Here is a 15,607-nt window from a genome sequence, read left to right as displayed (position 1 = left end):
GTTCATGTTCCTCATTATGATAACAAAACATACATTATTACAGCATTAGACTGTTACACATCTATAATTATACAGATATTATAAAGTTAAAATTAAATATTCAAGGGGAATTGGGATTTGGATATTTTATTCAGTGTTCAATCACAACCGCTGTCTGGTCTCTGGCCCTCATATATCAATCTATCTTACAAACCAGCACAGATCTGAGCATAGAAATCATCTTACAATAGGGTTCACGTGTGATTCATGAAATGCTCTTATCTCGCCAATTACAGCATAGGAATAATCAGGTGTTGATAAATGTGGCGGCTGAAAACATTTACATATCCCGCCCGATATATTCTTGGTTTAAAGAGCCTCGCCCCAAGAGTTTATGACTTGGAGAGATAATACGGCAAAAAAGAGAAACTTCTCTAAGCTACAAATGAAAACATTCCATTACAACTATTATAAATGAGTGTGTTTACATGGACATGAATAACCCATTTATGATCTGATTTTTTGGAGTATCCCGTTTATGTGTTTTAGCATGTTAACACCTTATCCCGTTTTCAGAAACCAGGATTAAACCTCATCCTGTTTTTGAGTAACCGAAATTTGCTAGCCAGAGTACTCTAAAAGAAACCAGGATACTATTGCATGTGTATGTGCATCCCGGTTATTGAGTGCCATAACTTCATCCGCCGCTTCTATACGCTGTGACAGTGACAAGCTGGCACCAGTGTGAGTTATGAGAGTAATATAGCTGCTTTCAGAAATAACATAAGGTGAGTAACTACATAGCCTGTGTGTGTGCATTTAAGTTCGAGTAAGAAAGAGAGGGACGATGGACACGCTCACAGCAGACAGCTGTTTGCTACCAGGCAGAGAACACATTAGAAGTTAAGTTGTATGGTGGAAGTAAATGTAAAGTAAGTGATGTATTTTATATATTTCCTTTTGTTCTTATTTTCCATCGCTGATCTGTTTTTGCAAACACCACAGGTGCCTGCACGAATAGACCGCAGTAAGCTGTAACCAGGTTACTAGTATGTTTTATGTATACGGGAATATGAATAACCCAATCTCTCTGTGCTCATGTGAACACCATATCCCAATATATTGATATGAGCCTCAGATAATTCATGTCCATGTAAACACACTCAGTGATGAAATACTAATTCCCAGAGTCTAAAGTGTTGTCTTAGCAACAGCTAAAGAATTATGTTCATTATCAGAATAGACCAAAGTTAATGTCATAAGTAAAACACTCTATGAATAGACAGTTATCAGCCTACAGAGCAGCATAAGTTGTGAAATCTTTTATTCCAGTGGTTCCCCACTTTTATACAGGGAATAGAGGGGACCCTTAAACATGGTTATTAAAGATTTCAGACGGAGATATACATGTGCTGAGCGAAGACATTTTACTGTTGAAAAATGAACTCATCATTGCTCTCTCGTGGAAAAGCTATGTAAGAGCTACACTGTTTCAAAATTACCTCAACCATGTCTTTGCCAATGTGGCAATGCAATTTCTTGTTACATACTGGCGTACATATACACATATATCTGTCATATGCTAAAAGTGGCAGAAAATATCAGCCACACTGATACACTGGTTGAGCTCTGGGTACGACCTGCTCTTCACTACCTACCTTTGATGAAGAACCTGCAGATGGGACGTGGTCTAATCTTCCTGTCTGAGGGATCTTTGACCTCCCCCTCCTCCAGATCATCATCCTGCCCACACATACAAAAGGCAAATCATGATACATGTCTTCTTGTATCCTAACTACTAATCATGCTTTAAAAAGAAGGTATTTAATGAACGTTTAATTTGTAATTCATGTTGATACAATATTCTGTACAAGGCATTTGGCATTATTAATAATATGCGACATAAAAAGTCAGTGGACAAGGACATTTATGGACATGAATACAATGTGACAACCCTTATCGTAAAATCAGGAACAATCAATAGTATGTGACACTGTGCTTAACACAAAACCATTGCGCATTTATCAACAATCACTCTGATTTGACAGTCAAGCGTGAAAGGGGGAGTGTGAGACATGCAGCAAAGGGCCACAAGCTGGAGCCGAACTCGGACTGCTGCGGCAACAGCCTTGTATATGGGGCGCTTGCTCTATCCACTAAGCCACCGATGCCACAGAATATGAAGTGTTTGACGCGCAACGTTTCCTGTGTATGCACCACTCATGCCAGTCACACTCTCAAGCCTCTGCCACCTTTGTATCAAAACAATTGTGGACATGTTATGGTCTCCTGTTAGTCTCCTGCAGTCACGGCAGTCAAGTAACCTGGCAGGTACGCATACAGTGTATCTACTCACATCACAGTTTAGGGGACAGTTGTAACTTCAAGATGGCTAAGCTAAGCAGCCATCATCCAGGTTACTTTTTGACCAAAAGTACCCTTGTGTACACACTGTGCTGTTGGGGTTGTGTGAACAGCACAACACTTAGTCCACTTGTACAGAGTGGAGTTTCTTCCCACAAATAATATTTGGCTGAGTACAGACATAAACTCGTCAAAGCCAAGGTTAATATCGACCTTTCATCATGTTACTCACAAAAATGAACTTCAATTAGCAAAAGCTGATGTGACTAGTTGTCAGTGTTTGTCATTTTAACCAGATCTAGAGTTGTATCTTAGCTAACATTAATAGTAAGGACTGCAGCTGAAAATTAGCCAGCTGACTAACACTGGCACATTTACAAAAATAACATACATTTTTGTAAATGTGCCAGTGTTAGTCAGCTGGCTGTCCAGTGTTTCCCCTACCATTATATTAGGGGGGCGCCATTTAAGGTTACCTTTCCTATAGAACAGGTCTATACCTTGTTCTTTTATTAAACAAACTGAGTAGCCTTATGTTATTTATCTTATTCACACGACGGCATGTTATTTCTGTCTCTACACGGTCGCGCGTTTACAATTCTCCTCTACTCTGTATCGCGCACGGCGGAGTGCATCGGACAATATGTCGCGTCAACCACCTGCAAAAGCAGACAAAAATATCTGCGTTTTTTTAAATGCTCCTAGGGTGGTGAAGATGGTGAGGAAGAAATGTTCTGATGTTTACTTAACTTTAAAGTTCAAATAATTGTTCAGTTGTTATTTTGACTGCCGTCATTAAAAGAAAAACGTGAACAACATGATTCCTTTGAGTGCTTGTGTAGGTGTCCGTCTGACCTGACGTTTTCCAGGTGGTTCAAGACACAACCCTTAAACAACCAGAATTTCCGCCTCATGGTTGTACGCCTCAACGAGCCAGTCAAGCTGCAATTTGCATACATGTCTGTCCAGACTCATATAGCTATGACAGCTAACAATACTTCAAATATGGATGTTGCTCAAAAGAAGCTACAAATTCTAAAATGTGGATGCTTTCCACACATCCTTAGCCCGTCAGCACAGGAGATCTATACAATCAGCACAGTTTCAAGGTGGGCACCCAAGATTAGTGTCACCAATTCAGTATCTGACCAGATGTCTCCCCTTCTGTTCCTGAGATGTGATGTTGAATAATGGCCAATAAAGTGTTTTTGCAACACATTATGATGTCACAGTGAAGCTGACCTTTAACCTTTTGGAAATCAAAAATTATCGCTTCATCAGTTTATCCTATTAGACATTTGTGAAGTTTTATCATAATTACTGTATGAATTCGTGAGTTATGACCATAAACGTGTTTTTTGAGGCCACACTGATCTTTGACCACAGAATTCTAGTCATTTCATCCTCAAGTCCAAGTTTATGTTTGTATCAAATTTGAATTAATTCCCTTAAGGCCTTCTTGAGGTGTCATGTATACAAGAATGGGACAAACAGACTGATGTACATAATGCCCCTGGCCATGGCTATGGCTGTGCTTAGACATAAAAACGCATCACAATACATTAGTGACTTGCTAATCCCATATTTCCTCCCAAGGTCACTCAGGTCAGCATCACAACTCCTCTTAGTCCCTCACTAAGTCCCTCAAAACCAAAGGTGTTTGAGCATTTTCTGTTACTTCTCCCAAGCACTGGAATAACCTCCCATCCCACATTAGGTCTTTTTCCACCACTGACAATTTTAAATAAACATTAAAGACGCACATTTTTTCACTTGCTTTTAGTTCAGGCTAATGCTTACTTTACAACCTCTTCAAACTGCATTTTGTTTCTCGTTATTTTCCTATTTTCCACTTTAGTCCTGCCTTCTCTGTATTACTGTTTTATTGTACTATTTGTATTTACTGCCTTTTATGAACCTTTCACTTTTTCCATGTGAACCTGTGTTGAGGCAGATCCTAACTCTGCCTTGACTGCAAAGCATTTTGATTTCACTCCTGTTGTTTTTAAATGTGTTATATAAATAAAAATGACTTGTCAACAAACAATAATTTCAGACTCAAGAACAGCTACCAGAACTTGTGAAAACTGAAGGCATTTTTTTCGATTTACCTGCACTCATCCAATCACCTCACACTGGTAAACGTATAATCCAAACAATGATCACTTACATCAATCTCTCCTTCATCAATCTCTCCATCATCCTCATCCTTCTTCTTGTCTCTGAAGGAATCTCTGCGACTCCTCTCAGGCCCTTTAGAGTCTTTAGGAGATGGGGGGAGGATTGGTTTTTTCTCCTTCTTCTTACTGCTCTTGTCCTCACTCTCCTCCTCTTCTTCTCCCTCCGCTTTTGTTTCCTCCTCGTCTTCCTCTTCCTCATGTGCAGGGATGCTGGGCTCTTCTGGGACCTCCTCATCATAATCCAGTTCGTGCTCGTCCAGTTCTCGGGAAACAGACGCCGAATCATCCTTCATCTCCCTCACCTTAACAGCTCTCCTCCTCTCCTCCTCCTGAGCTCTCATTCTTTCATCCTCCTCTTCCTCCTCAGCCTTGCTTTTGTCTTCCTCCTCCTCATCATCCAACTCAGCTGTCTCTGGCTCTGTTAAGTTGTCTTTTCTGTAGTCAGTGTATTCTTCCTCCCTGTCTTCTCCATCCTCTTCAACAATGAAGCTCTTCCCCTGCTCTGGCTCTGAGTCTGGAGACTGTGGAGTGTCGATGACGCGATCCTCTTGCTCGTCGCCATCCCTCTCATCCTCTCCATCTAACTGGTCCCTCTGTGGACCATCTTCATCCCCCTCCATCAGCATAATGGTTCCATCCTCCTGTCCCATCCCTTCTGTTTCCCCGACAGGTTCCTCATCCTCTGGGTCAGAGACAAAGTCAGGGACCACCTCCTCGTCTTCTTCCCTCTCATCCTCTAATTCTGAACTTCTTCCTCTGCTTTCCAGCACCTCTTCATCCTCCTCACCAAGCCCCCCATTCTCCTCTTCATGGACAATCTCACTGTCTGAGATGACCCTGTCCTCCTCTTCATCAGGCGAATCCAACAGCTCACTGTCAGAAAGGCCCTTCTCCTCCTCCTCAGGAGACTGAGGGGACTGAGTAGGGCTTTCAGGAGTATCCATTAGAGATTATTCTGGTGTAAAAAGAAAAACAGTAGTGTGTAAGGAACAGACAACCTGTGATATCCTAACTGAGCTCACACTTTGATAAACTTTCTGCTTTTCTATTTCATGAAAAGAACACTTGGCTATACTCCCTTCAAAAACCTGCCAATCTAACATCTTGGCATGTTAGCCAGGTTACATAACAGGTAGAATTACAGAATATTGACTAACCCAACCTATAAAGTTGCCAAAATATAAATAAAGCACCCAGAGAATATATTACCATATCAAAGTATTTTCTGCAAATGACTACAACCCACAGTTTTTGTTGATGAAAATACATTAAGGGAACTAAAAGAAAAAAGACATTCTGTATTTATTTTTTTTTTACATTCTACATTTACACACACTCAAACTAATACTGAATCAAATGAGCGAAGAACTTGATTGTTAGATCTTTTGATAGATTTTGACATATGAGATTAACAGATACAGTAGAGCATAATTTACACTGAATAACACAATTGTATGACAGCAATATGTTTGTTTTGAAGTGATTTTGACTTTGCTTGAGCAAAGAAAAGCTAGCTATCAGTTGGGTTGATAAACTGGTTGTCTGAATAGAAAGGACTAAAATTTAAAAAGCATTTTACATGAGAATTAGACAAAACAATGTCTGTATATATGACAACAGGATTTACTATATAATGGGTGGTTTCTGGCGCTGCTAATTCAACAGCAAAGGAAAAACCTAGCAATAGCAAGCTAGCTAACAGCTATCTGCCACAGGTATGAGTTAAAAACCTCCTATACGTCAAATGTCTCGTAAGGGTCCCATGTTTTAAGTAACCTACTGATAAGTACACAATTAGAGAGCATGCCCACGTTTGTAAATATTACAGTTCATCAGCAGCGTAACACGACTGTTGACTGAGTTAACACTTCTAATAGCTGGGTCGCGCTAGTCGGCAACAAGGCCTATAACTTCAACACCATTAGAGCTGGCTAACCAACGAGCACACTGCCCTCGCCGAAAAAGCAAATTTTCCTTGAATAATATCAACAAATAAACCCGCTAGCTTATCGGATACAAAGCGGACACTGCAGATTTAGCACTGAGCGGACATTGTAGCACACTCGTCTCGTCTTTCAATTAACAATGCAGCCTCCCCTGAAGCTAACTTTAAGCTCAAAGCGCAGCTGCACTCTGCTAGCTGCTAACGACCACACATTTTCATTCACCTTGCCGACCTGGAGCTCTTCAAAGACGGCACTGCTGCGTTAAGAACTGCCCTCTCCCACTGATAGTATTATTTACAGTCTACAATAAATACTGTACGGTTTATTTTAACAGCTATGGTGGAGAAAATAAAACATTCCGCACGACACGGCGAGAGCGGCCATTACCTCGACGTCATCAACATACGACAACCCAGGGAGAAAAAAAACCGCGCTGTACGTGAATGAGGACAGATCTGAGATCAGTGTGTGGGACAGTATGTTGGGCGCTGTGAGGCGGCCAGGAGAACAAAATCTGATTCAGTGACACAAACGAATTTTGTTAGCCGTTATTTTATTTTGTTTTATGGTTTTCTAATTCTTTATTATTATTATTTTGTCATGTAACTCATTCCACATTTTTCAACATAGACACTCCATTCAAACATTAAAATAGTTGTTTAAAATTGCCTTTCGGTGATTTGAACTAGCCTACTTTATTATTGCATGGTTTGCTTTTATGTGTATGCTGTTGCCTTATCTTGTTTTATTTGCTTTGTCTTTTATTTGGTTTTGAAAAGCACTTTGTAACTGTGTTTTGAAAGGTGCTATTTAAATATATATATATATATATATATATATATATATATATATATATATATATGTATAGAGAGAGAGAGAGAGAGATTATTGTTATTATTATTATTATGATTGCTTTTATCTTTTATTTCTTTCCAAAATATCCATTTCTTTCCTATTTAAGTGAATGGGTGGAAAGTTCAAATCTGAAAGAATTCATGCTTTAACATTAATTTTAAAATCACGTAGAAACTCCATTCAATCTTGCAAATGTTCCACATCTTTCATACATGCTGGCTTGTATTCAACTTTTGAATATTCAACTTGTGAAATGCCCTTTTTTAGGTTTTTACATAAGTGTGTAATGGACAGAGCTGGATAGGGGGACTAAACTGTTGCACTATCGAGAGCTTCTTAAACATTTCTTTTCAACTTGCTATTATGCCCACAATTTCAATGGAGTAAAACTTACATCTTATAAAGCTGTTGCTGTGGACAGGGGCACCACCAGGAATTTAGGGCCCCATGAAAAAAAATCACATTGGGCCCCCCCCCGCGCAGCTGTTGTCACCACATCTCTAGGACCTAACTGACCCATTAAAAGCTTAACATAACTCTAACTCTGAAGGCTTGCAACTGTCTTGCTTCTTATAGCTCAATACTATTAGTACAATATTTACTGCTGGTGAGTTGTACATGCAACAGTCTGCATCCAGTATGCAATTCACTATTTGATGCAAGATTAAAAGCCACCATAAAAAATGTGCTAAAGGCCATCTTTTACAGTATAAATGTAATTTCTATTCTCTTTAATTTTTACCTATTTTTGGGGCCCCTGTCAGTCAGGGGCCCTTGGAATTGTCTTAACTTTTCTCCCCTATACAGCGCCACTGGCCTCTGTGAGTGGTAGAAATGAACCTATTAGCTTAATGTCCATAGTGAAATAAGCTAGCTACAGACTAGCGTTAGCCCACATTTACTCCTTTTTAACCTACATTTAATCAGTGCAGGTAAATGTTTAGCAAGATATTCATATTAAACCAGTTGTCCCTGCCCCTTTTACCAGACTCAACAACAGATGAGTCAGAAGCAGCAGCCCTGTCTCCCCATAACTTGACCCCTCCCCGTCCCAATGAAGAAGGTGAGCAACACTGTGTTGAATGACATGCCAGTTAGCATCATTGCAGGGAGTCTCTCTCTTGCTCTTTTTTACCATTACAAAAAAGAAAATGAAATATTTTTTAATGACAGAAATTCAAACAAATTATTTTTCCACATAATGATTATTATGAAACAAAAACAGCCTCCAACTGTCTGTACTGGATGCTGGACAGTTGGAAACATTAAGTAACCTAACTCAGCCTGTATTAAAGTTACAGGCAATATTAAAATAATGCAGTTAGATGCTTTCATTTAGATTCAGTTATGGCTGTTAAATGACATCTATAGATACAGACTTTATTATTCCCATGAAGGGCAATTTATTTGAGCAGCTTGCACGCGCACCCACACACACACACACACGCACACACACAAACAAAACAAAAAACAAAAACATGTATCTAATGTATGTAACCTAGTGGTGGTGATACAGAACTGTAGGTAATTTGGGTCAGTGTAAATCTCTAGGATTTAGGGCCGGATCTACTAAGATCCCAATTTGCGTGTACTAATTTGCCTGCGCAATCTACAGTTTTACGTGTGGGGCTGAACCGCGGTTTGCAGGTGATTTACTAAGAATGATTGCGTAAATGACAAGAGGTGCAAACATGTTGGAGACACCCTATTTAAATGAGAGTTTTGCGTGTTTAATGGTTTGCAGCATGGCGAGTTTGGAGAGAAAGCGCAAAGTGAAATTCAACCCTATGGAATTAGAGGCGTTGGTAGATGAGACCAATAAACACACAGCACACGGCGGGCAAGTTCCACCTGCGTAAAAAGAAATAACAAATAATACACTCAACTGTCACGTTTAAGTTTTCTTACATTGGCTATGAATATTCATTTTGTGTAAAATAGGCTATACGATAAAGAACTGTTTAGTTTTGTTTTTTTTGCCACAATAAATGTTAGAGCTATAGCCTATATATTTTGTGACTGAAACAATGTGTCTTTAATATGATTTTGCGTGGCTTAACATAATGAGATGTTAATGAGATTGTGTATTTCGTTTGATAATAATATTTGGAATCTAGAAAGTGATTTCAATCATCTTTTTTTCAGTAAATGTTGATTCGCTTAACTTTGCAATGCTCTGCAGTTTATTGGGTCACACTAGCACTCGTATTCTAATCTACAGCATTATGTTTAACACTAGAACCGCCACGACGGTCTGACAGACCGTTTGGATTTTTATAATGTAAATAACTCTGTTTAGATAAAACCTATAAGCTTCTCTTCCTATGACTTTTCCTAAAAATGTGTCTTGTATGTTTTCTGAAGCCTTTAAGTTACAAAAATGAAACACACTAGACTTCTGAGCATTTATACGTCCGACCGTGGCAGTGACCGCTGCTGAAAATTATACATTTTGAAACATACAGGTAGGCTATACATATTGCAAAACTATGTAAAAGTACACCAAAGCATACATTTTCATTTCCAAATATTTATTTGAAAACAAAACCATTCATACGGTCAATAACAAAAAAAATTTTTGTTAATAATAAAAAACGAATGTAATCTCAACAGTGACCTGCGGCTGAACTGCTTCCAATGTTCATTCATTCATTCAATCGCATGTTCAATGTGTGTGTGTGTGTGTGTTAGTATGTCAGAGAGGAGGAGTATCAATAAAAAAAATGGCATGGCATTCTGCTCCAGCCGTGTTGCTTGCTTCACACACGAGAGTAAAGAAATGTGTTCTCTGCGTCTTCTTTCATCGTTTCGATGTCTCCTTCTTGCAACAATAACCGCAGCCATGTGTGCGCAATTACGCATACAAACCGTTTGCACCTCCCTTTGACACGTTAAATATAGACACAGTTTCTATTTGCAAAATTGCTCTCAGGTTTGATAAATCACTTTGCATGTGCTAAATTAATATATTTACATTTTCTCCTCCCAGCACACGCACAATTCTGTGTAAACGCCCCATATTGCATATTCATTGCAGCAAACATACTAACTGGATGCAGACACGCTATTTTGCACCTTTGAAAGACGCAACCCTTAGTGCGCACTGTTAGTAAATAAGTTTATACATTTTTTTGCACGTGCAATGAGTTTGCACACATTTTAATACAAGCAAACCTTTAGTAGATCCAGCCCTTAGTGTCATTCATTTATTGGTATCAAAAATCAGCTGTTTTTATCATTTTGAGATGATGATCTTAATTTATTTTGATTGAAAAGTTAATGTATATTTAAGTTATTTTTTAAGTCTTTAATTAATGTTAAGAGAATTTTCCATTTTGGGATTTTACAGTAAAAATTACATTAAGACTGTAAAAGATGGCCTTTAGCACATTTTTTATGGCAGCTTTTAATCTTGCATCAAATAGTGAATTGCATACTGGATGCAGACTGTTGCATGTACAACTCACTAGCAGTAAATACTGTACTGTTAGTATTGAGCAACAAGAAGCAAGACAGTTGCAAGCCTTCAAAGTTAGAGTTATGTAAAGCTTTTAATGGGTCAGTTAGGTCCTAGAGATGTGGTGACAACAGCTGCGCGGAGGAGGGGGCCCAATGTGATTTTTTTCATGGGGCCCAAATTTCCTGGCGGCGCCCCTGCTATAGGCTACCCACCTTTCTTGGAGAAAAACTGGCTCACATATTGACACCCTTTCTTTTGCCTCTCCTCTCTCTTCTTTCTCTCTTTCCTTTTGTGAAAACCGGATTTTCTTTTAGTACCAGGTAGCATTGTGATGACTGTAGCGTTCTAGCGCATCTGCTGACTGCTACTAAGCACCATCACCGTCAGTGCGGTAAGGCAGGACCAAACCATTTCATGCAGATACAGGGGGGTGGTCAGTCAATATGGATGTTTACTTTTTGGTCAATGGGCATATTTAATTTTTACTGCCAAAAACAAGTAAAAACAAAGAGATCATTAATTTTATTTCTATATTTGAAAAAAAAATTCTTAATGATGATGGTTTAAGAATTTTTATATTAATTTTTACCTATTCTTGGAATTGTCCTAACTTTTCTCCCCTGTACGGCGCCACTGGCTGTGGAAGCAAACAGACTTAAGTACTTGGCACAGTGAGCCTGAAAGTGAAAGAAACTCCACATACTGTCGAATTGAACTCAGTGGTTTTTCTTTCTTTATTTTTTTGGCTTTTGCACTTCCTTGATATGATAGTTCAAGCTTGAAAGGGGGAGAGACAGAGGGGATGACATGCAGCAAAGGGCCATGGGCTGGAGTTGAACCTGCTGACGTACATGAAATGTCTGCTGTACTCACTGAGGGCATGGGTACCCCTGAGCTATTGGGCACCTTGAACTCAACGTTAACTGAGGCTAGAAATCTCTGGAAGACAGTAGATTGTGCCAGTTTTCTAACCTCACCTGTGCCCATGCTTTTTTACACTACACACTCAAATTTAACACCACATGTTCATCAGGTTGTCCTTTCTCTGATGGTAAAGAAATTGTAGTGATGGTGATGATGGTTTTTGACTAATGGCCAGTATTGTGAGAAGTGCGCTTCAACTAAATCTTTATAAGATAAACTGCCTGACCCAGGAGTTACATAGTAGTTAACATTACCATGGCAACCTCAGCTCATGAGTGCAGTTTGACAGACAGACAGACAGAGACACACACACACACACACAGGATTGAAGGCATTTTACAAACAAAATTAGACAACCTGCTGCCATGATCACATTATAAAAACTAAACACAAAAATGTCACACACTGTGCTCATCAGGGTATCCTCTCTCATGGTGTAAAATGAAAGTGCTTTGAGTTAATCTCTATGAAGTTGTCTGTCTGACACAGGATTCACTCATCTATTCAAACTTTGATTGCTGTTGGAGACACATGGATAATTTAGATAAGCTATTACATACAGTTTGTCACACAAAGAGACATACACAAGAGACACAAGAAACATTTTTAGTCTTTTTAGAAAGCATTTTTCATGTCTTTTCTACTTATTCATACTTTTAGCTTGGATGTCAAGTGAAACCTTATGTTGCATATTTTTAATATATAATTAAGCAATATCACACGAGAGGGAGGCCTGCGGCCTCGTGCCTATGACCGAATCACAGCCGTGACGATATACGAGTATAACATCACGAGCTCGAGTGTGATATTGCTTAAATACAACAGTTCAGCAGTTAAATAAGCAAGGCTGATTAAGAAATGTTGAAAAATGAGGACAAAATAGATAATTTAAGCATTTTATTTGTCTTCCGCCAATGAAAATAGTTCCCTCAGGACTCCGCTGTCACCGTTGCTATGTAACGCAGACATGGTGCGCCAGGCACTTACTGTTTATACACATTTATCTGCACATTTCCATTAATGTGCAGCCGGTGAAATAAGTCTCTGGTGACTGCATGGTGGACTGTTGCTTCACAGGCACAGCCGACTCTGCCTTCTGATCTGACAGTATGTTGCTTTTCTCCAAGTCATTGAGCTTCGCTGATGAAACACTGACAAACCTGGATGTGCACTCTGATGGATTCAGCTTCTCCTCTCCCTCATCTTCCTCTGATGACCATTCATAGTTCAATTCAAAACTTATTTTAGGAAATAAATCCATATTTTTAGCTGTTTGACAGTGGATGAATTAATTAACCTACAACGCAACTGCTAACCTAACTGACACTAACCGTCAGTTTTGATTTGATTGTTGATTGCAATCAGCTGTGAGGCGGAGTGATACATACACAGTGAAATAACCGTGATGTTGTACTCCAGTATCGTCACGGTTTTACTGTCTCTCGACCAATCAGATTGCAGGGCCGAAACTAACTGTTGTATAATGGGCATTATTTAGCTTTTAAAGCCAGCAATTCAGTTCCACATCTTTTAATACATTATGGGTATTATTCAGCTTTCAATTGTTTTTTTTATACTGATTAGACCCATTTACATGTTTTAAAGTATTCCTTTAATGTTACCTTATTCTCATATATTTCAATTCAGTGCAGCATAAGCTTCTCAGCAAACCTAAAGTTATATGACAAAATTTGTATCAACTTTTCAGTAGCATTCATACTAATTAGACATATTTCCACTTTTCCACCTAGTCTTACTGACTCACTCTTTTTTCACACATTGAAGCAAGCAAGTCAGTGTTTTGTCAGCTTTTCAGAAAGCTTGAATATTCCACAGCATTGGTATCATTCAACCTTTCAATGACATCCTCACAAATTAGACCTATTTTAACTTTTTTTCAGCTATTCTTATCACTTTACCTTATTCTTACAGCAGTTCAGTACAGCCAGCAATTCAGTGTAGCATCAGCTTTTCAAAAAACAAAACAAAAGTGAAATATTCCACGTCATTCATACTTTCATGGTATTATTGCAGTGTAGCATCAGCTTTTCAGCATACAGCATTCACATCCACAATTTCTTCAGAAATTGCAATCTCTAGACTACTAAGTGCTAAAATTACACTCACTAAAAATACTGCTAAATCTAAGCTTATCAAGCTTGACAAACAGTCTCCACTCAAGGTCCACTTACTCACTTATTCATCTGCAGGTGAAGACCATGAATTATAGTGGAACGCACTGCAGCAAGCAAATTTACCATAAGTAGGAATGGTTTTGTCCATTAATAACATGGTTCCATCTTGTTTTCAAAATGATATTCAGTAAATAATCTAAATCAGAAATGTACTTTTACCAAAGATTATTGGCTATATCTGCTTGTTTTATTTTTTCTTTCCTTTTCTTTTCTTTCAAGTATAGATTTACGGCTGTTGCTTTGTAAAGCTGTTAAACAATCACGGAGGCATTTCTGTAGAACTGAGTTTGACAATAACATGTTTCACTTCATGACAGACCAGGGCCAGGTGTTGCTTATTTTTATATTTCTGTGTCTTGTTTTTCACACTGTACACTCCTATCACTGCTAATGAACTGAAATCCCATAATCTTCCTTTCTTTAGCTTTGGTGGAGTCATCATCATCACCATCATCTTACTGCTCCTCATCATCATCATTGTTGTCATCAACATTCTCCTCTTCCTCCTCTTTTTACTCATCATCATCATCATCATCATCATAATCATCATTTCTTCCCCATCACCTTTCTGCTCTGCTCTTTTACGTTACAAGGAATAAATAATAATAATTTATAAAAATAAATATAATAAATATTTTCCAGTGAAAATGCTGAAATTAATCATCAATCAAATAAAAGGCAATAAAGGATATTAAACAATAAATAACAATACGGTCCCTAAAAATGTGAATTAATGCAGGGTTACTGCATTAATGATACATTATTAATTAATTTATTAATTAAATCAATCAATTGAATCCAAATTCAAGTCTTGGTGGAACCTGTGAAATTTGTTCTATGGTCACAAAGTATCACAAAGCTGAATCCAGCAGTGGAGCCATAGAACGAGACAAACCCAATTATACAGCTTGAGGATTGATTTTAATTTAATCTATGTTTCAGATTCATGGCCACCCTTTAAAGAATATGTCTTGTCATTTTAATGTGAAATTTGGCCAAACCAAATGACACTGCCTCATCTCTATTGTTAATTGTTTGTTTGTTTTTTTTAAATTGAACTTCAGGAAAAAATTGTATACACAGTAAGGAATACTGACGTACATGATCTGGTCCTGATTCAAGATTAAAAGGCACTGGGCACTTACTTACATGTAACAGTAAAAGGCTGTTTATTTCCAGCTTCTAGCCACTAGATGGCAGCAGTGACCTTACTAAAAATAACTTCAGATGCATCAAAGGTTTTTACTTCCTATATACAAGTACCAAACTTTGAGCACACCTTCTCATTAAATGGTTTTCCTTTTTCCCCCATTATTTTCTACATTGTAGATTAATACTGATAACTCCCAAACTATAAAATAACACATGTGGAGTTAAGTAGTAAACAAATAAACCAAAAAAGTGTCCACAAAAGATGTTTTATATTTTATATTCTTCACTGTAGCCACAGTTTGCCTTGTTGACAGCTCCGGACACTAAGCATTATCTTAACCAACTTGATGAAATAGTCACCTGGAATGTTTTTAACTCAACAGTGTCTTGTCAAAAGTTAATTAGTGGTAAAAGTTAATTGATTAATTTTCAAGCCTTCTAAATGAGTTTGAGACCATCATTTTTGTTGTACTTAGGTAGTGTACGTATACAGTAAATAGCCCTTTCTACTACTGTAGTATTCCTGATTATGGCAAAAACCTCTCAAGTGGG

The 15,607-nt window shown here is 38.2% G+C and overlaps 1 protein-coding gene across 5 annotated transcripts in view; it reads right to left on the bottom strand.

Annotated features, from left to right (window-relative positions):
- Positions 1-6,914, bottom strand: part of zc3h18 (zinc finger CCCH-type containing 18) — a 48,276-nt gene extending 41,362 nt beyond the window's left edge. For 4 of the 5 annotated variants that reach the window (XM_078168247.1, XM_078168249.1, XM_078168250.1 and 1 more), the window contains exons 1-3: positions 6,692-6,888; positions 4,514-5,478; positions 1,638-1,722 (exon numbers count right to left, since the gene is read on the bottom strand). In XM_078168247.1, the coding sequence (XP_078024373.1) occupies positions 1,638-1,722; positions 4,514-5,467 (1,039 nt within the window). In that variant the 5' untranslated portion in view covers positions 5,468-5,478; positions 6,692-6,888. Of the gene's footprint in view, positions 1-1,637; positions 1,723-4,513; positions 5,479-6,691 lie in introns of all 5 variants that reach the window. The other variant, XM_078168248.1, reaches the window with a different exon arrangement.
- Between the last annotated feature and the right edge of the window lie 8,693 nt (positions 6,915-15,607).

The sequence above is a fragment of the Epinephelus lanceolatus genome, chromosome 5 (assembly GCF_041903045.1).
Source record: "Epinephelus lanceolatus isolate andai-2023 chromosome 5, ASM4190304v1, whole genome shotgun sequence".
Lineage (NCBI taxonomy): Eukaryota > Metazoa > Chordata > Actinopteri > Perciformes > Serranidae > Epinephelus > Epinephelus lanceolatus.
The sequence above is the reverse complement of the archived record's forward strand: the minus strand, read 5'-3'. Positions and strand labels throughout refer to the sequence as shown.